General features: G+C 37.9%; 1 protein-coding gene across 1 annotated transcript in view; it reads right to left on the bottom strand.

Annotated features, from left to right (window-relative positions):
• Positions 1–6,417: 6,417 nt before the first annotated feature.
• The window catches only part of YEATS4 (YEATS domain containing 4), a 30,318-nt gene continuing 14,360 nt past the window's right edge, over positions 6,418–22,375 (bottom strand). Inside the window, exons 5-7 of the mRNA XM_090275647.1 lie at positions 22,162–22,254; positions 21,986–22,073; positions 6,418–7,011 (exon numbers count right to left, since the gene is read on the bottom strand). Of these exons, the coding sequence (XP_090131773.1) occupies positions 6,842–7,011; positions 21,986–22,073; positions 22,162–22,254 (351 nt within the window). The 3' untranslated portion in view covers positions 6,418–6,841. The remainder of the gene's footprint in view (positions 7,012–21,985; positions 22,074–22,161; positions 22,255–22,375) is intronic.

The raw sequence follows: 22,375 nt of genomic DNA, 5'->3' as shown, positions 1-22,375 counted from the left end.
GAGGCTTAGGAACCTCTGGGACAACTTTAAACATGCCAACATCCAAACCATAGGAGTGCCAGAAGGAGAAGAGGAAGAGCAAGAGCAAGATATTGAAAACTTGTGTGAGAGAATAATGAAGGAAAACTCCCCAAATCTGGTGAAGGAAATAGACATAGAAGTCCAGGAAGCACAGAGAGTCCCAAACAAGCTAGACCCAAAAAGGACCACACCAAGACACATCATAATTAAAATGCCAAAGGTTCAAGATAAAGAGAATCTTAAAAGCAGCAAGAGAAAAGCAGAGAGCTACCAACAAAGGGGTGCCTATAAAACTATCACCTGATTTCTCAAAGGGAACTTTGCAGGCAAGAAGGGACTGGAAGGAAGTATTCAAGGTAATAAAAAGCAAGAACCTACAACCAAGATTACTCCATCCAGCAAAGCTATCATTTAGAATGGTAGGGCAGATAAAGTGCTTCTCAGACAAGGTAAAGCTTAAGGAACTCATCGTGACCAAACTATTGTTATATGAAATGTCAAAGGGACTTACTTAAGAAGATCAAAATTATGAACATTAAAATGACAACAAACTCACAACTATCAACAACTGAATCTAAAAAATAAGAACAAAATCCAACTGAACAAACCAGAATAGGAACAGAATCCTAGGTATGGGGATCATTTGGAAGGTTATCAGCTGGGAGGGTGGAGGGGGAGAAATGGGGAAATGGTGCAGGGATTAAGAAGCATAATTATTTGGTACAAAATAGACAGGGGGAAGTTAATAATATAGGAAAGGGTGAAGCCAAAGAACTTATATGCACGACCCATGGGCATGAACTAAGAGGGGCTGGCATTGTGAGAGGGAAGGGGGGTATTGGGCAGAGGGGAGCAAAGGGGAAAAAATTGTGATACTGTAGCAACATAATAAAATATACTTTAAAAAAAGCATACTTTCTACTTTGAAAAAAGGATTGCTGTAAAAACAGTGTGCCATGTTTTGTGTGCAGCAGCCTCATTTATTTTGTGTACCTTTTTTATGTTTAGATACACAAACACTTACCATTGTGTTAAATTGCTTACAGTATTCAGCACAGTATTCATGCTATGGATGCTTGTAGCATAGGAGCAATAGGCTGTCTGATACAGCCCAGGTGTGTAGTAGGTTACACCATCCAGGTTTGTGTAAGTACACACTGTCATGTTTGTACAACAATGAAATCCCCTAACAATGTAGTTCTCAGAAGGTATCCTTGTCATTTAGAAACACATGACTGTATCATTAAAGCAGATCTCAGGAGATTCCTAAACTCATTCAATTTAAGATCCAGAACTTTATAATTTCTGGTTTTCCCATTGTACTTTAAAAGTTCTTTCCAACTTCAAAGATATTTACTCATGTTTTTTCTACCTGTACCTTATTTTCTTTGGTTTCAATCTCGAGTTTAAAGTCTATTACTGTTGGGAAAAAAAAAAAAAAAGGAAAAACAACTGGAAGCACTGGGGGTAATGCTAAGAAATAGGTACCTGGAATGTCCTGTGCAAGAGATTTCAAATATGTATTCTTTAATAATCCATCCAACAGGAATTAACACCAGAATTATCTTACATGTTACTAATGGCTAGCAAGACTTTTTAAAAATATTTTTTAAATTTATTTTTAGAGAGAGGGGGATGGAGGGAGGAAGAGGGGGACAGAAACATCAATGTGTGAGAAACATCAATCAGTTGCCTCTTGCACATGCCCCAACCAGGGATGGCCCACAACCCAGGCATGTGCCCTGATGGGGAATCAAACCAATGACCTTCCGCTTTGCAGGATGATGCTCAACTAACTGAACCAGCCAGTCAGGGCATAGCTAGCAAGATTCTTATCTCAATGTATTGCATTCATGCCACCTGAAGTTCATATTTGATGCAGTCTTAAATTACTCCAAGAAAGAGATTTGAAAAGTATTTAGGTGTGAGCTAAAGTTTTGAACAAGAGAAGAACTAAGTATTATTGAGGCAGAGCCCTGACAAGTGTTGCTCAGTTGGCTGGGCATCATCCTGCAAAGTGAAAGGTCACAATTTGATTCAGGTCAGGGCATATGCCTGGGTTGTGGGTTTGATCCCTGGCCAGGGCGCACATGAGAGGCAACTGATCAGTTTCTCTCCCTCTTTTTCTCCCTCTCTTCCCATGTCTCTAAAAATAAAGAAATAAAATATTTTTTAAAAAAGTATCATCGAGGCAAAAAGTGTGGATTTAGTCTGAGTCACATTGCTGGATGACTTATTCCTTAATCTCCTATTTACTATATGTAAATATGGATAGCAGTACTTCTTACCTACCACGGTGTTCAGAAAAATGAGACACTGGTCTTTTTTAAAGAAGTGAGCTGCCTAATTAGCTGACTCTCCTTTAATTGTTCTTAGTCTTTATCTTGAAAGTAATTAATCCTTGGTAAATGAAATTTTCTTCCACTTGTAGAAGAATGGGGAAATAGAAATTAAAACTCTATTTTTAGTTTTTAAAATTCTAAACAAAAGCTGTCACTTAAATGTTTGTTTTTTAATTTTGAGGTGGGGAGCATGAGAGGGAAAGTGGGAAAACTGTAATAGAAAAACAATAAATAAATCAAAATTTTAAAAAATTAAGATAAAATTTAAAAGTATTAAAATCATTTTTTAAATGTGCAATTCAATGTCGCTAATCATCAGAGAAATGAAAATTAAAACCACAATGAGATATCATCTCACACCTGTCAGAATGGCCATCAACAAATCAACAAACAAGTGCAGGAGAGGATGTGGACAAAGAGAAACCCTTTTGCTCTATTGGGAATGCAGACTGGTGTAGCCACTGTGGAAAGCAGTATGGAATTACCTCAAAAAATTAAAAATGGATCTTCCTTTTGACCCAGTGAACGCAATTCTTGGAATATATCCAAAGAAACCCAAAACACTATTGAAAGAGTATATGAGGCAGGTTGCCCCTAACGCCCTTTGCTCGGTGGAAACACTGTTCAGCTGTGGTCTCAGGATCGCGGCAGATGAGAGACAATAAGTAACCCAAACACTGCATTTTGTCTGGGAGGAGGAAAGGTGGCTGATCTCTCTAGTGGAGAAGAGCCCCAATCATGCCTTCCAGGCTCCTTTTATTGAGGAGGGTATCCAGGGGATACAGTCAGGATACACAAATCATCAATCAATTTCAAATGCTTGGATTACTGTTAACATCACTGATTACCCATAACAATGTAAGGAACACAGTGAGCATTCTGGGTCACGGGCTATTAGGCATCCTGGCACTATGTGGACATCGGGTGCAAAGCTTTATACACCTTCCAGGTATTCGGTGTTACACGGGGTCTGTAGCTAACTTAAGAGATAAGAAAAACAGAGCAGACTTCAAAACAGAATATGCATTCTTTAAATCCAGTTCCCACGGGGACCCCCTGAATGGGCTTTTGGGTCATGCCTGGGGGTCCTAGGTTGAGGCCAGACTACAATTCCTGAAACCATGCAGGGCAGTCCCCTACAAATATAAGCACCTCTATGTTCATTGCAGTGTTACTTACAATCACCAAAATATGGAAACAACCCAAGTGGCCATCAATAGATGGCCATTTACACAATGAAATACTACTCCACTGTAAAAAAGAAAATTTTACCCTCTGCGACAGCATGGATGGAACTAAAGAATATTATGCTAACTGAAATAAGCCAGTCAGAGAAAGACAAATACCACATGATCTCACTCATATGTGGAACTAATGAACAAACTGAACAAGTAAAATAGCGACAGACTTATAAAGAGCAGGAACACAGCAATGGGGGTGAGGATTGGGGGTGGAGGGATCAAGCAAAAAGGAAAAAGGACTTATGGACATGGACTACACTGTGGTGATGGTGCAGGGATAAGTAGTAATGAAAAAATATATAGTAACAATATATGTTTTAAAAAGAAATAAAAGCCCTGGCTGGTGTGGCTCAGTGGATTGAGCACCAGCCTGCCAACCAATGGATTGCCAGTTCAATTCCCACTCGGGGCGGGTCCCCAGTTGGGGGTGTGCAAGAGGCAACCACACATTGATGTTTCTCTCCCTCTTTCTCCCTCCCTTCTGCTCTCTCTAAAAATAAATAAATAACGTCTTTGCAAGTTGCTAGGTACTTAAAAAAGAAAAGAAATAAAAGTAAAATTTGTTCAACAAAAATAAATTTTTGAGATAAAATTCAATAGTATTAAAACTATTTTTAGAATGTGCAATTCAGTGTTTTTAGTACATTTACAAGATTGTGCAATCACCAGCACTAATTCCAGAACATTTCATCATCCCAAATGGAAATCCCCTTTGCCTCACCCCTAGGCAACAAATAACCAACTTTCTGTTTTTATGGATTTTCTTATTCTGGACATTTCATATAAATGGAATCATGTAATATGTGTTTTTTTCCTCTGGTTTCTTGCATTTACATTTGTTTTCAAGGTTTGATCATGTTGTAGCTGTATCAGTATTTATTTTCATGGTACAGCTATCCTACATTTTATTTACTTATTTATCAGTTGACGGATCTTTGGATTGGATCCTTTTTGGCTATCATGCATAAGTCTACCACAAACATTCATGTACAAGTTCTTGTGTAAAAACATGTTTTCATACCTCATGCGTATGCACTTAGAAGTGGAATTGCTGGGTCATTCGGGTAACTAAGCTTAGCTTTTTGATGAACTGCCAAACTATTTTTCCAAGTAGTTGTACCCATTTTACTTTCCCATCAGCAACATATGAGGGTTCCAGTTTCTCCACATCCTGACCAACTGGTTTCACTTACAATGATAGCCATCCGACTTCTGGTCAAGATGAAGGCATAGGCAGACATGGGTTCGCCTCTTCGCACAACCACATCAAAATCACAACTTAAATATAGAACCACCACCACACAGAACCGTCAGAAATCGAGTTGGATGGAAGTCTGACAACTACAGAATTAAAGAAACCACATCCATCCAGATTGGTAGGAGGGGTGGAGGCTGGGAATGGGCTGGTCCCTCACCCACGTGTGGTGGATAAAATTATAGCCATCCTGGTGGTGTGAAGTAGTATCATGTGATTCTGGTTTGCATTTTTCTAATGATTAATCATGCTGAGCATCTCATGTGTTTATTGGCCATTTGTATTTCTCTGGAGAAATGTCTATTCAATCTTTTGCCTGTTTTAAAATTGTGTTTTCCCTTTATTTTTAAGTTGTAAGAGTTCTTTCTGCATAATCATGGGAGCCTACTTAAAGCCAACACAGAAATAAGTGCTGACACAGGGTAAGATTGGGCCATGACGACAATTTTGAACTCTTGTATTCACCAATGTGTAGATTCAGGAATGAGACTCTTTCCCCAGCAGTTTATCTGATCCATCCTCAGGCCCTACTCTATCCAGCAGAAATTGGGGTAAAAGAGAACGTTGAATGGTGCTGGCACAATTAGAAGTGCTATCCTCACCCCGCCCCGCCCCCCCCGCCCCCCCCAGAGGGGCTCTGACAGAAACTTTAGACCACAGTGACATGCACAACCTCCATGCTTATAAATGCCACAACTTAAAAAATAAAGTCAAGTGAAAAGTAGCCCATCCACCAGGGCAATAAAGTGTCTTAAAGTGCTAGAGTGGCTAGTTATAACTACAGAGAATACAGAATCCCTGCATTAGGCAAAGGCATGGTTGCCATTTTTAGGAGCTTTGTAATTTATGTTAATGTTATATATTTTCCAAAATACTTTCCTATCTATTGTTGTCCCTAAGTTGCCAAGATGGTTCAGCCAACATGGCCTTACTTAAACATTAAGTACCACTAAGTGTTCAAATTATGGTAGGTGAGTCCAAAAGCAGAGGGCTCACCATGTAGATTTGAACAGGAGAGCTGATGCACAGGTACGTCTTGTTTTTGGAACATGCATAAGAGATTAAATTTTTCTATGTGAAAACTAATGACTCCATGGTAGGTAGGCAGAACAATACTCAAGACATGATCTTTGCCATCAAAGAGTTTCTGTATACTACAATAGGTTACAATAAATATGTGTGATTACAATACATTTTATTTACCTATTCAGCAGTTGATGGATATTTGGGTTGTATCCTTTTTGGCTATCATGCATAATCTACCACAAACATTCATGTACAAGTTCTTGTGTAAAAACATGTTTTCATTTCTCATGCGTACACACTTAGAAGTGGAATTGCTGGGTCATTTGGGTAACTAAGCTTAGCTTTTTGAGGAACTGCCTAACTATTTTTCCAAGTAGCTGTACCCATTTTACTTCCCCATCAGTGACATATGGGGGGTTCCAGATACATTGATTGTAATGAGCGCGCTCCAGGTGCATCAAAGGGAAAGCAAGAAACACATCATGAGGCAGGAATAGGATCAGTAAACTACATTTATTGAGAATTTACTGGGTACTCGCACATCAGATACAAGAGAATCATGATTAAGGACGGTAAGAAGAAATTAAATATACACATTAATTTTACCACTATTTCTAACAACAAGTACAAACTGTGTTTAGGTTTTAATTTGTAATGAATTTTTTATACTTGTCAAAAGGATAAGCTATACACACAACGTAATAAAAAACTTTTAATTGTGCTTAATTACCCTAAAATGGGTTGCTACAATGCCTATAGAGCATTCTTGTTTACTGTAGACATATATTTTACATTAGTTATTGCTTGAAAAGTACAAATACTTTGACCCCATTGCTGAGAAATCTATGGTCAACAAACACCTATGCAGTTCTTCCAGGAAGCACTTGCAGTCCACTCCTCCTTTAAAGTCCATCTTATTTCAAATTAGCTTCTTATCAAGTTCTCTTTAGAACTATTTATATCTCTTTGGTCTGGTCATCTTCTTCAAGTTTCCTGATTTCATTTTTTAAACAATTTATAGTTTCACGGCTTGCTTTTAATCTCTCCTTAAGTTCTGCAATTTCAAAGCTTGTTTTTTTCTTCGCAGCTTCTAATTTTTCTCTGGTTTTCACTTCAAGCTCTGCAACTAAGAAAAACATACTTTTATTGAATTATTTCATTTTCTTAAATGTCTAAGATATGTCATAGAGTAATAAATTAGGCATTTCCTGAGGTCAATGTTTCCAAGATGCAATGTGGACAATTTAAGATATACAACATCAAACATAGGAGTGTGGGTAAGAAAATCTGAACTCCACGAGAGGATCTGAGATGTTTTCTGTAACTAATGAAATTATGGCCACTAGTATTTTAGTTCAAAGTTAGGATTTTATAACATAGTATCCTTGTTTTTCTCCATTTACATGTTACTTTGGATATAAGAAGGCATATAATCGAAAAGATATCTAGCTAATAAGAACACTAAATATATAATGTTCTTAAATTTATGTACAGATAAAACTTACATAACACAAAATCACATTGGTAAAACAAATTTATACCCTTTTCCAAAAAAGACAGCAATAACTGTCTAGGTTTGAATTCTAGTTCTACCATTTCTTAGCTGCGCCACTCTAACTTATTGTCTCTATGCTCATTTCCTCATTTATAAAATGGAGATTATAATAGCAAACACCTCAATATTATTTGTTGAGATTTTAAATGAATTCATGTACATTAAGTGTCTATAATACTATCTGGTACATAAAAAGCCATATTAACTACTATTATGACAGAAGAACATTAAATGACATTTAAAACATCCTAGCTGGCTATATAACAAATTGCTAAAGATAATATCACTACTACAAAATAAAATTCATCTATTTAAATACTCCACTTAGTGTAGCCTTGTTTCACAAAGAGAAAAGCCTACTTTCACTCAACATCTCCATCTTATGGACATTTCAGGTAATTGCTGCTGATGACATTAAAGCATAGTTGTACTTATGCTTTAAGTATGTATAGCATAAGATTATCCCTAATTAGAAGCAGCATGGTTTAATAAAGGGGAAAAAAAACCTCTTTGAAATCAGAAAGACTTGAGTTGAAATACATCCTCAGCTCCTTATAGCCGAATGATGACATCTCTGTCTCCCTCAATCTTGTCATTCTACATGATATGGTTAAAATTTGGTATCTCTCAAGAGGATTTATGAGGATTGAGCAATACAGCTTGCCTTGTATCCATGGGTTCTCTGCCTGTATATAAAAAGTATTGGGGAGGTGGGGAATGTTATGTTATTGCTAATGTGTACTATGCAGTTAGGCCTAGATGACCACATCTGCACTGAACACACACAGGCTCCTTTTTCTTGTTATTTCCTAAACAACAGTTTAATAGTAGTTTACAGGGCATTTACATTATATTAGGTATTATAAGTAATCTAGAGATGACTTAAAGTGTACAGGAGAATATGCACAGGTTATAGGTAAATACTACACCATTTTATATAAGGGACTTGTGCATCACTGGGTTATTGTATCCTTAAGGTGTACTTGAACCAATCCCCAACGAATATCAAGGGAAGACAGTATGTACATGTAAAGCATCTAGCACATTAAAAAGATGCGATAATATTTTCTTATTTTGCTCATTGCTGGTGACTTTCTTTTTGTGATACATTTTGTAATACAGGTAAATATTTACATTGCTCTTCCGGTCGAGATGGAGGTGTAGGTAAACACGACTCACCTCCTTGCATAACCACATCAAAATTACAACTAAACTGTAAAACCACCATCACTCAGAACCATCAGAAATCAAGTTGAATGGAAGTCTGATAACTACGGAATAAAAGAAGAAACTACATCCATCCAGACTGGTAGGAGGGGCAGTGGTGTGGAACAGGCCGGACTCACAACCATGTGTGTTGGAGAAAAATTCAACAGGGATATCTCAGGAGCGAGGAGTCCTAGCTCCACACCAGGCCCCCCAGCCCAGGGTTCCCGTGCCAGGAAGAGAAGTCCCCACAACTTCTGCCTGCAAAACCAGCGGGAATTGAGTCAGTGGAAGAAAATTCTGGAGTCCCAAGCAGTTCCCCTTAAAGAACACACACACAAACTTACTCACACTCCCTCCCTCTGAGCTCTAGCATCAGGGTAGCATCTTGAAAGGCACCAGTGACATAAAGGGAGAAACTCAAGTGTCTGGCATCAAGACAAGAGCTGGGGGACAGTGTTCTCCAAGACAGAAAGGTGGACAGAGGCCACTGTCCCTTTCCTGAGATCTCCCCACACAGAGCCAGCAGGTGGGTGCTATATCTGAGATGCCATCAACCTGGCTAACACTGTTTAGTTGGTGGTCAGTGGTCACGGCCAGCCCTTGCAGCTGACTGGACTGGCCTGGTAAATTCCTCCAAGTGATCTGCCAACAGCAATCAAGGCTCAACTACAAGAGGAGGATATACTCAGCCCGTGTGAGGGATGCACCTTGAGGACCCGGCTTGGATAATAGAAGGGGCTGTGCCACTGGACCCTACAGGACACCTACTACATCAGGCCACACTACCAAGACAGGGGGTCATAGCAGGTCTACCTAGTACATAGAAATAACCACAGGGAGGCTGCCAAAAAGAGGAGACAAAGAAACATGACCCAGATGAAAGAACAGAACAAAACTCCAGAAAAAGAACTAAACAAAATGGAAATAAGCAATCTATCAAATTATGAGTTCAAAACACTGGTTATAAGGATGCTCAAGGAACTTAGTAAGGACCTCAACAGCATAAAAAAAAAAATCCAGACAGAACTGAAGTATCCATTAAATCAAATAAAGAACAATTTACAAGGACTCAACAGTCAAGTGGATGAAAGTGAGAATCAAATCAATAATTTGGAACATAAGGCAGCAAAATGCAACCAGTTAGAACAGAAAGAAGAAAAATAAATTTTTTTAAAACGGAGGATAGTGTAAGGAGCCTTTGGGACAACTTCAAGTGAAACAACATTTGCATCATAGGGGTGCCAGGAGGAGAAGAGAAAGAGTAAGACATTGGAAACCTATTTGAAAAAATAATGAAAGAAAAGTTCCCTAATTTGGTGAAGGAAATAAGACATGCAAATCCAGGAAGCACAGAGAGTCCCAAATAAGATGGATGCAGAGAGGCCCACTCCAAGACACATTATAATTAAAATGCCAAAGGTTAAGATAAAGAGAGAATCTTAAAAGCAGCAAGAGAAAAGCAGTTGGTTACCTACAGGGGAGTTCCCACAAGACTGTTAGCTGATTTCTTGAAAGAAACTTTGCAGGCAAGAAGGGACTGGCAAGAAGTATTCAAAGTGATAAAAGCATGGACTTACAGCCAAGATTCCTCTACCCAGCAAAGATATCATTTAGAATTGAGGGGCAGATAAAGAGCTTCCTAGACAAGAAAAAACTAAAGGACTTTGTCATCACCAAGCCATAATTATATGAAATGTTAAAGGGCTTATTTAAGAAAAAGATCAGAACTATGAACAATAAAATGGCAATAAATACATATCTATCAACAATTGAATCTAAAAAACAAACTAAGCAAACAAGCAGAACAGAGAGAAAATCATGGATATGGAGAGGGTTTTGATGGTTGCCAGATGGAAGGGGAGTGTGGGGGAATGGGTGAGGAGGTGAGGGGGTTAAGCAGTGCAAATAGGTAGTTACAGAATAGTCATGGGGATGTAAAGTACAGTACAGGAAATGGAGTAGCCAAAGAATTTATATACATGATGCATGGACATGAACAATGGTGTGGGGGTTGCCTGAGGGAGTGGTGGGTGCTGGGTGGAGGGGAGCATAGGGGGGGAAATTGGGACAACTGTAACAGCATCATCAATAAAATATACTTAAAAATTTATATTGCTACAACAATCCATTTTTCTTTGTAATTTCATTGCTTTTACTTGTAAAATCATTTTCACCTCTATCAAAAAATTTTGTACCTCACAGGGATGTAAGGTCACAGGAAATACAGTCAATGATATTATAAAGACTATGAATGGTGCCAGGTGGGTACTAGGAATACTTTGTATATGAATGTCTAACTATTATTACTATATACCTGAAGCTAAAACAAAATAATACTAAATGTAAACTGTAATTTTAAACAATATATTTTTTAAATTTAAATTAAAAATGAAGTTTGTACCTTTTGACCCCCTTTACCCATTTTGCCCACTCTCCAACCCCCTGGCAACCACCAATCTATTCTCTGTACCTATAAATCTGTTTTTTTGAAAAATCCCACATATAAGATCATACAGGATTTGTCTTTCCCTGTCTGACTGACTTCGCTTGACACAATTCCTTCAGGGCCCATCCATGTAGTCACAAATGGCAAAATTTCATTCTTTTTTTTTAAATGACTGAATAGCTTTCCACTGTATATATCTATATATCTATATATATAGATATATAGATACCATATCTTCTCTAACCACCCATCCATCAATTGACAGATAGGTAGTTTCTATACACTGGGTACTGTAAATAATGCTGCAATAAACATGGAGGTACGTACATCTTCCCAAATTAGTGTTTTAATTTTCTTTGGATAAATACCCAGAAGTAGTATTGTTAGAATATATGGTAGTTCAATTTTTAAGTTTTTGAAAAATCTCCATACTGTTTTCCACAGTGGCTGCATCAATTTACAATGACACCAACAGTACATGAGGGTTCCATTTTCTCCACATTCTTGCCAACGCTGCTTTGATGCGGTTTTTTATTTTTTTCCCTTGCCCTATTTTTTGTTGTTATTGATGCCTTTTTGATAACAGCTATTCTTACAGGTATGAGGTGATATCTCATTGTGGTGTGGATTTGCATTTCCCTGATGATTGGGGATGCTGAGCACCTTTTCATGTACCGGTTGGCTATTTGTACGTTTTCTTTGGAAACAATGTCTATTCAAATCTTTTGCCCAGTTTTAAATTGTCTGCTCTTTTGATATTGAGTGTAGGAGTTATTTATATATTTTAAAAAATTTTGGAAGCGTACTTTATCTTGGGTTGATATGGGTTAATAAAATCACGTGTTTCAGAGGTACAACTCTATAATACGTCATCTGTGTATCATATTGTGTGTGTGTTCACCACCCCAAGTTTTCCTCCATTACCATTTATATATTTTGTATAATAACCTTTTAAAAGATACATGATTTGCAAATACAATTATTTTCTCCCATTGACTAGGTTGTATTTTCATTTTGCTGGCAGTTTTCTTCACTGTGCAGAAGTTTTTAGTTATTAGTTACTGGACTTATTGATGTGTAGGAGCTTTTTATATATTAAAGAAACCAGCCATTTGTAATATTAATACAATGTTTTTTCATGATTTGAAATAAAGTCTTTAGACTGTGTTAACAGTGCTTTTCACTATGCAGAAAATTTTATTCCCTTGCTCCCTCTCTCTCCACATCAATTAAAAAACAAACGGAATGAAAAGACACTTTGTTAGATGTAGGGTACAGAGGTAGATGAACAAGAAAGAAAAATACAGTACAATGTCCTAAGATAAATGACAGGAGCCACAAAAGCAGACTGGATTTATACTAAGGGGAAAGGATATGTATGATCAAGGAAGGCTTCTTGGCAGTAGTAAAATCTGAACTATGTTTTACAGAATAAGAAAGGAATTAGGTAGAGGAAGGAGACAGATCAGGCCCTGGAAACAGCACATATATATTTGGGAAACAACAGAGAGTCCTATATTACTATAAATTTTAAATCTAGTCAGAAAGACCTGATTTAATTCATTTGTCAGAAAGATGGCATTCGCCGTAGATATAAATTCTTTTTGTTTTAGTTACTTTAGTCTTGACAAATCATAAGACTGCAAAGGACACACTGTATTTGGAAGAAGACCTTGGGGGAAATGAGATCTTGGGGGAAAACATTTAAAAAATTCTTTTATCTTCTTCCAGTTCTCTGCTTTCTACATATTAAATTTTTATATACTAAAATTTTTTGTTTTAAATTTTCAAATGAAGCTTCAACTTGGAGCAAATCAATCCAAAGAATAATAATTATTTGTGCAGAGTCAATATAACTTACTGGTTTGAAGCACAGATTGTACAGCTTTTACACAGAGATTAAACAGCTCACATATGGTTAAGAGTATGGACTCTGGGTTTAAAATCCCAGCTCTAATTTGTGATTCTAAGGTCTTTACCTACAAAATGGTGCTAATAGTATCTATCTCCTATGGTTATTATGGAATCAAATAAGTTAAGAAATGTAAAGTGCTGGTCTAGTACATAGTAAGCTCTCATTGATTATTCCTTATAGAAGCAATTATTACTTTTAAAAACTAGATCACTTATGTTTAAGTACATTTCCATGGGTTTACTAGCATAAATATCTTTATAAACTTTTAACATGCTTCATAACGAGCAAGCTCTATCCTGAATATCGCTCTATTTAAAAATATAACTAAATTTTTAGAGCCTGGAATATAGTCCTGCCTCTACCACTAACTGTGCATTTGCGGGCAAGTAACTTAACCCCCCTATGACTCAGTTGTCCTCTCTAACATGGATTACCTAATAAAATTGTATACCTAAATTTTATATATGTACAGATTTAGAGGAGTACAAATTGAAAGCACTCAGTAAATCTGATACCTTATTATTTCCAAATATTGAGTAAAATGTCCTCAAATTGGTAAAAGTGTATATATCTTTTTAGGCCTTTGATTAACATTCCCAAATTGCTTTCCTAAGAGGCTTAGGTAGTTTATACCCACACAATTTATGAAAATGCAAAGTTCACCACATCCTTACTATGAGCAACTATTAAAAATATTCCTTTTGCTAAGCTGATACACATATCATCACCCATTATTGTTTGGTCTGCATTTTTAAAATTACTAGCATGGCCAAATATTTTCCCATTTTAATTACTAGTGATCTCTTCTTTCAGCTGTCCATGTCTTTTGTCCATTTATCAATTCAATTTTAAGATATTTTTCTATTTTATTTGTCCATTTTTAGAGTTTTTAAGATATTAATCTTTCGCTATATTTTCTGCAAATGTATTTTTCTTTGCCTTTTTAAAATGCAGAAGTTAATTTTTTTTTTCTTTTAACAAAATCAGGTTTGTCTTTTAATGTAATTTCTTCTAACATCTCAAATTTTAAAACTCCACCCTAGCCAGGACAATCATTTCTCTAGTTTTTAAATAACAGGTTGACTGATTTTAAAAAAACAAAAACAAAAACAAAAAACCTCCACAACACTTAACTACCTTTAATTACACCTTAATTTGTTTTGGTAAATGTTATGAAGCAAATCAAGTTTTGTTCTTAAAGTCTTTTCAACTGTGCCAATACCACTTTTGGAATTATCTTTTTTTTTTCCTTACTGATTTGACATTGCTAAAAAAATAAAATAAACAGAAGATATAAAATATCCAATTTACTGGTAGAAGTTCCCAAGGTTATACAGCTCCATACATAAGCTTAACACATTAAAATACATTTATAGAAAAGTCTTTTTATAAAACACATTGTGTCACCCTGGCTGGTATGGCTCAGTGGACTGAGTGCCGGCCTGAGAACCGAGAGGTTGCTGGTTCAATTCCCAGTTGGGGTACATGCCTGGGTTGCGGCAGGGTTTCCAGCTGGGGGCATGTGGGTGGCACCTGAATGAGGTAGCTCTCCCACACTGATGGTTTCGCTCCCTTTCTCCCTCCCTTCTGCTCTCTCTAAAAATAAATAAAACACATTGTGTCTACTTATTACATACACGAATTATTAGTTTTGTTGAAAACACAAAAATGTGGTTACTTGAATTTTAAAAGAGAAGTTTTCTCAAGCCCTAGCTGCTGTGGCTCAGTGGACTGAGTGTTGGCCTGTGAGCCAAGTGTCGCTGGTTTGATTCCCAGTCAGGGCACACGACTAGGTTGCATGTCAGGTCCCCAGTTGGGGGCATGAGTGAGAGGCAACCACACAGTGATGTTTCTCTCCTTCTCTTTCTCCTTTACCCTCTCTAAAAATAAACAAATAATTAAACAAAAATAAAAAATAAAAGAGAAGTTTTCTCTATGAATTGGGCACATTTCTTGGTATGGGAGAAAGAAGGGCTATGGAAAGCAAATGACCAATAACAAATTAAAATATCGTATTAGAGCAGCAAGATGATGGCAAAGTGGGAGAGTTTATCTTGCACTGCCCCCCAGAACCAAGTTGAAAATAAAAATGAGCGGAACATTCACCCAAAATAAACTGAGGACTACCTGAGGAGGAGACACTTAACCAAGGACAGGCGTGAATCACCTCATGACCAGTAGAAAGGGCAGGGACATGAATAGGGCCAGCATCGCTTTCACAGGTGATGGCTGAGGGAGCTTCCCCGGGGGAGTGAGACCTGGACCTCAGACTGGGCTCCCAAGCACAGAGCACCAGTGTTGGGATCACCCGCCATGCAGCATCCAGCAGTGAAAGGCCATGTGTTTGTTTTTGTTTTGCCCGAGAAAGATGGAGCCTGCTGGAGACAAAGCCGCCTTTTTTCTTTTCTTTTTTACTTTCTTTTGTTCTAGGGGCCAATGCACAGGTTTCATGTTTCTGGCCACTCCCCTTTGGCTTGGGCAAAGGGAGGGCATCAAGGTCTGCAGTTGTGTGAGGAGCCTGGAGTGGGAGGCTATGGGGGAGAGGTGTAGGGGATCAGCTATTGGGTTCCCAGTGCTGGAATATAACGCCATAATGCAGCAGCTATTTTTCTCGAGAAAAACGAGCCCCTCCCATGGGAAAAACAAAGACCCAGCCTTTGGGAAAACGGCTCACCCCAGCCTCTGAAAGCCTCCTATCCTCATCCTCTGGAATCCTTCTTGCCCACACCCTTTGAAATCCTGCTTGCCCCACCCAGCAATTTTCTTCTTTTCCCCCAACCTGCATCTTCTCCCCTGCCGAGGAGACAATCATACAGGCTGACTCAGGAGTGTTAAGAGACTGGCTTTAGGGAACCGCCTTTCTATACACTTTCCTGGGAACCAGACTGGTGCTTCCCATTTACAGGAGAACCTAGGAACACCATCAGGTGCAAACTCTGGGCTCTGGAGGGCCCACCTGCTACCCTAGTAGGGGCTTTGCTCTGCTGAGTTCAGGGAAATAACCTGGGACTCAGATGTGTGAACACACCCACTATCTTCCCTGAAGTCTGAACAGCACTTCCCACAGGAGATCCAGTGGTCCCATCCTCCCAATTCCACTAGAAGACTTCTCAGAAACAGTCAGCAGCTAAGACTAAGGCTAATGGCATGTCTGCAGACAGAGGCAAGTGTTAGAAGTACCTGCAGTGCTTTTGATCATTAGTTGACCCACCCCTGGACCTTATGCTGATAAAAAGCTAGCAGTGAAGATCAGCGAGGGCCAGCCTGGGTGCAGCCAAGCCTGAAGGAAATATCCACAGACTGTGGATTGCTTGTAGCTTCAAACAGGTGTTCTGGAGCTATACAGGACAGTATCTGACATGGGCTTACATAGCTTCACAACACCAGATGCATATCCAGAAGGGGAAGCCAGCAGACAAGCACTAAACTCAGGTGAGACAAATTCCACCTCAATCTTTTTCATTATTTATGTTTTTTCTTTCACATAGCTTTTTAACATGTTTTCTTTTTCAATTTTGTTATTTTTCACTATTTTTTTATTTCAAATCTCATATTTTACTCTTCCCTTTTCTTACTCTATTTTGCCTTCCTCATCCATTTATTTTCATTTTATTTTTTCCCTTTCTTCGCCTTGTTTCTATTCCCTACTCATTATTTCTCCTCCCTCTTGATGAGTCTGGTTAAAGATTTGTAGATTTTATCTTTTCAACAAACCAGCTCCTGGATTTTTGTTTCTTTGAATTGTTCTTTTAGCCTCTATGTCATTTAATTCTTCCCCAATCTTGATTATTTCCTTCCTTCTACTTGCTCTGGGCATTGTTTGTTATTGCCCTTCTAGTTCATTTAGATGTAGGGTTGGGTTGTTTATTTGAGATTCTTCTATCCTTTTTAGGTAGGCCTGTAATGCTATGAAGTTCCCACTAAGGACTGCCTCTGCTGTGTCCCATAGGTTTGGGGCTGTTGTGTGTTCAATTTCATTTGTTTCCTGATACTTTTTTATCTCTTCATTGATCTCATTAAGCCATTCATTATTTAATGACATGTTATTCAGCCTTCATGTATTTGAATGTTTTTAAGTTTTTTTCTTGAGGTTGGTTTCTAGTTTCAAGCCATTGTGATCTGAGAAGATGCTTGATATGTATTCAATTTTCTTTAATTTGTTGAGGCTCATTTTTTGTAGTCTGTCTTTGAAAATGATCCATGTGCATTTGAAAAGAATGTGTATTTTGCTTCTTCGGGGTGAAATGTTCTGTAAATATCAACCAAGTCCATTTGATCTAGAGTATCATTTCATGCCACAATAACTGTGTTAATTTTTTGTTTGGAAGAGCTATCCCTTGTTGACAGTGGGGTGTTAAAATCCCTTACAATGACTGTATTGCTGTCAATTGCTCTTCAAGTTCTTTAAGATTTTCTTTATACATTTAGGTGTTCCAATATTGGGTACATATATGTTTATAAGGGTTATATCCACTTATTGGACTACTCCCTTAAGTATGATGTATTGACCTTCTTTGTCTCTTATGGCTTTTGTTTTGAAATCTATTTTGTCTGATACAAGGATTACTACCCCAGCTTTTTTTTATGCCTATTTGCATGGAATATTCTTTTCCATCCCTTCACTTTCAACCTGTGTAAATCTTTTGTTCTGAGGTGCCTCTTACGGACAGCACATATGTGGGTTGTATTTTCTTATCCATTCAGCTACTCTATGTAATCCATTTACACTTAAGGTTATTATTGATAGGTACTTATTCATTGCCATTTTCCCCCTTTGTACCTGTGTTCCTCTCTATTTCTTCTTTTCTTAAAAATAAACAAATGGGACTCCATCAAACTAAAAAACTTCTGCATGGCTAAAGAAACCATCATCAAAATGAAAAGGGAACCAACCATATGGGAAAATATATTTGCCAAAGATACAATGGACAAGGGCTTGATCTCCAAAATATATAAAGAACTCATACGATGCAACATGAGGAAGACAAACAATCCAATTAAAAAACGGGCAAAGGACTGAATAGACACTCCTCCAAGGAGGACATACACATGGCCCATAGACATATGGAAAGATGCTGCACATCACTAGCCATCAGAGAGATGCAAATTAAAACCACAATGAGCTATCACTTCACACCAGTCAGAATGGCCATCATTAATAAATCAACAAACAACAAGTGCTGACGAGGATGTGAGGAAAAGGGAACCCTAGTGCAGTGTTGGTGGGAACACAGGCTGGTACAGTCACTGCGAAAAACAGTATGAAATTTCCTAAAAAGCTAAAAATGAAGCTACCTTTTGACCCAGTGATTTCACTGCTGGGAATATATCCTAAGAATCCTAAAACACCAGTTCAAAAGAACCTATGCACCCCAATGTTCATAGCAGCATTATTTACTATAGCCAAGAGTTGTAAACAGCCAAGTGCGCATCATCAGATGAGTTAATTAAAAAATTGTGGTACATTTACACAATGGGATACTATGCAGCAAAATAAAAGAGGAATTCCTACCTTTTGAGACAGCCTGGATGAAACTGGAGAGTGTTATGCTAAGTGAAATAAACCAGTTGGTGAAAGAGAAATACCATATGATCTTACCTAAAAGAGGAATCTAATGAACAAAATAAACTAATGAGCAAAACAGAACCAGAGGCATGGAAACATGGAACAGACTGAGAGTGGTTAAGAGGGGAGGAGGGAGGTGAGGACTGTTTGAAAGAAGGTGGCACGATTAGTCCAAGAACATTTATGAAGGACTCATGGAAATGGACTATGGAAGTGAGGGGCAAGCTGGGTGGAGGGGGGTGAAGGGGGACAAAACTGGGACAACTGTAATAGCATAAACAATAAAACATTATGAAAAATAGCATATTAGGTGCTTTTAAACCTTTTCAAAGTGATCATATACATATGTCTTATGTTCATAACAAAAATAAGCAGATACAGAAAGTGAAGCATAAAAATTTTAAATGAGTATGATTTTAAATTTTAAATGACTACCAAGTTGCAAAATTATAATTAGTATTCAGCTCTTTTAACTTCTAGTCATAGGTTTCATAGAAATATAATACTACTGTAGGCAATAATGGTTAAATTGCTACTCCCTTGTCCCCTGCATTCTCATCCCCTACCCACTCTTTTACTGTATCACTTCTTTCAGCCTACAAATACACTGGTTTATTTCCCCCTGAAAACATTACCCTCTAGACCCCATACCTGCTTCTGCTGCCACTGCCAAGTGTCCCCCGTTTCTCTCATTTCATAGTTGATCCACTTCAACTATCTTCTGTCCTTACTATTCCCCTTCGACTGCTCCTGTTAAGGTCATCAAGGACCTCTACTTTGCTACAGCCCATTTCTTGGCCCTCATCTAACTTGACCTATGAGCAGTATTGGACATGACTAATGACTATTCCTTGATACACTTTCCACATTTGGCTTTAGGACATTACAGGCACCTGGTTTTTCTTCCTCCATGTTCACCGTTTTTTATTTCCTTTGCTGATCATCTCCTTAAATCTCTAAATGTTGCAGTGTTCACAGCTCAGTCCTTGGCCCTCTTTTCCATCTTTACTCACTTGTTTGATGACATCATTGGGTCTCACAATTTATACATTCATCTAGTTATTAACTCCAGATTTTTACCTTCAGCCTAGACTTCTTCCTTGAATACCAGACTTTTAGGTACAGCTGCCCTCTCAACATAACCACTTAGATGTCTTACAGGCATCCTACATCCAAACATGTCCAAAATTGAACTCCTAACTAATCTTTCCTCAAAAGCCTGTCCCTCTCAGACTTCCCCTATCCCTACAGAAGGCAATTATAATTTTTTGGTTCCTTAGGCCCAAAACCTTAAGAGTCACTCTTTGTTAATCTTCTCACACATCTTTTTACTCAAACCATCATCAAACCCTATTGTGTCTGTCTTCAAAATGGATCCAGAATCTGACCCCTTCTCATCCATCTACACTGCTATCGTTCTGGTACCACCCACCATTCTATCATATCTAGATTACTGGAACAGTCTCTCTGCTTCTTCCTTTTCTGCTTTACAGTCTATTCTCAACACAGCAGCCAGGACAGTTGATCTTTTAAATATGTTAGTCTTACATTCTTACTCTTCTGCTCAAAACCCACAAATGACTTTATATGTCCTTCACCCCCCTTAAAAGTCCTTAGAATTAGCCACAAGTTTCTATATGATCTGGTCCCCTATTAACTTCTCTGGCCTCATCTCTGACTTCTTGTCCCCTTGTTCACTGGCCTCCTTGCTGTTTCTCAGCATGCTCCTACCTCAGAGCTTTTGCCCTTGCTGCTCCCTCTACAGATAACATTGTTATCTCGGCTCCAACAATCAGTTTCTTACTCCTTTAGATATCCACTCAGCGCTGGCTGGTGTTGCTCAGTGGGTTGAGCACTGGCCTGTGAACCAAAGTGTCACTGGTTTGATTCCCAGTGAGGGCACATGCCTGGGTTGTGGGCCAGGTCCCCAGTTGGGGGCACATGAGAGACAACCACACATTGATGTTTCTCTCCCTCTTTCTCCCTCCCTTTCCCTCTCTCTAAAAATAAATTTTAAAAATCTTAAAAAAAAAAAAAAATTCACTCAAATGCCACAACCTCAGGAAGTATTCTGTGACCTGATATTTAAAACTCTAATCATCATCATCTCCCACCAAAGGTGCTTCCTCCCCTGCTTTACTTCTCTCCATGCCATCTAATCACCACCTCACACTTTATAAAATCTATCTTCTTCCAAACAGAATGTAAGCTCCACGAGGGCCAGCCTTTTTCCTGGTTTGGACACTGCTCTATCCTCAGAATCTAGAACAATGCCTGGCAATTATAATTTTTTGGTTCCTTAGGCCCAAAACCTAATTGGTTATCAATACATATGAGAGGGCACCCCCCAAAAACAAAATTATCTTCTGGAGGGAGGGCCCCTTTCAGTACAGGCTTCCTCTGCTAGGTATTTTAGGAACCCATCTGTATCGGTGTACCAGCTGGTGGTGTTTTGAGAGGCTTCATTCGGCTTCAGTGAATTTTTTTTGGTACATTCTTTTAACACATTTGCCCATTTCATGATGGGTGATTTACAAGCGCTGAGTGTTCAGCCATTTTTGGTAAAAAACAGCATGACCCCCAGGTTCCAGCCTCCCATTTCACCCATTTGTACCCCAAGTGACTTTTTTTTGTTTTCCCAGATGAAAAAAGTCCTCAAAGGGAAACATTTTGCTGATGTGGAAGAGGTAAAACAAAATCGGCAGAAGCACTAAAAAGCATCAAAATCGACGATTTCAAAAACTGTTTTAAGCAGTGGAAAAAAATATCTCAATAGGTGTATTGCATCAAATGGAGAGTACTTTGAAGGTGACTGAAGTTTAAACATGTAAGAATATACAATTTTTTATAAATAAATTCTGTTTTTTGGGGGGTATCCCCCTTGTATTGTAGGCAAATGAATAGTGAAATAAATGTTAACACAGGATGGCAAATAACTTTTATCTTTTGTGGCAAATGCAAATGATGGGCAACAGCTCTAGGAAGTGATGTGTAGGGTATTCTGAGGTCATGTCAGCTTAGAGGGAAAATACACTGTGACTGAAATCAATGTGGCATTCTGGTGTTCTTCACCTTATATTAATCTGAAATTATATAAAATGACATAGATTCAAAAAAAAAAGCAGCAAACTAGATCACAGAACATAAAAGTGTAATTGGGGAATAAAAGACGAACAGTATTTTAGAGGCTGTGAGAAGCTGTCTATTACCTTTTTGAAAGTAGGCCTATTTTGGGAACAACTGAAAATATCCTTCCTAATGTTCTATAGTAATACAGATCTTATTTTTTAACTACTGAAAAACTTATCTATATATAGCATTAGAAAAAAAACTTAAGTTACAAACCAATCATTTCATCATTACATAATACATTATTTTTCACTATTAATTATGAATTGACGGCACTTACATTCTGTTTCATGCTTATAGGCTCCTAATGTTAGTTGACGAGATGTTGTTAATAATTGTTGCATCATTGCTGTTGGGTCTTGAAATATCTAAAGGGATAAAATGAGAAAAGGTCAATAACTTCAAAGTTCTACAATTTAAAATGCCTTTAAAACTCTCGTTTTAAGGTCATATTACCATTTCATCATAGAACTCTGAAACCACTGTCTTTTTTCCCAGCATTGCATTGGTGTCTGATTGAAACAGCTTTAATAAATGATACAGGGTTACCTGTGAAATAAAAACAGACATCACACATCTGTGCAACGGTTACCTTCATCGTTGTGAAACACTGTCACCTCTGTAACTGAATTAGAGACTGGAATTAGTAAACATAACAAATTCAGGACCT

The sequence above is a fragment of the Furipterus horrens genome, unplaced genomic scaffold (genome assembly GCF_987537825.1).
Source record: "Furipterus horrens unplaced genomic scaffold, mFurHor1.1.pri manual_scaffold_4, whole genome shotgun sequence".
Taxonomy (NCBI): domain Eukaryota; kingdom Metazoa; phylum Chordata; class Mammalia; order Chiroptera; family Furipteridae; genus Furipterus; species Furipterus horrens.
Note: the sequence above shows the minus strand (reverse complement) of the source record. Positions and strands in the feature narration are given on the sequence as shown.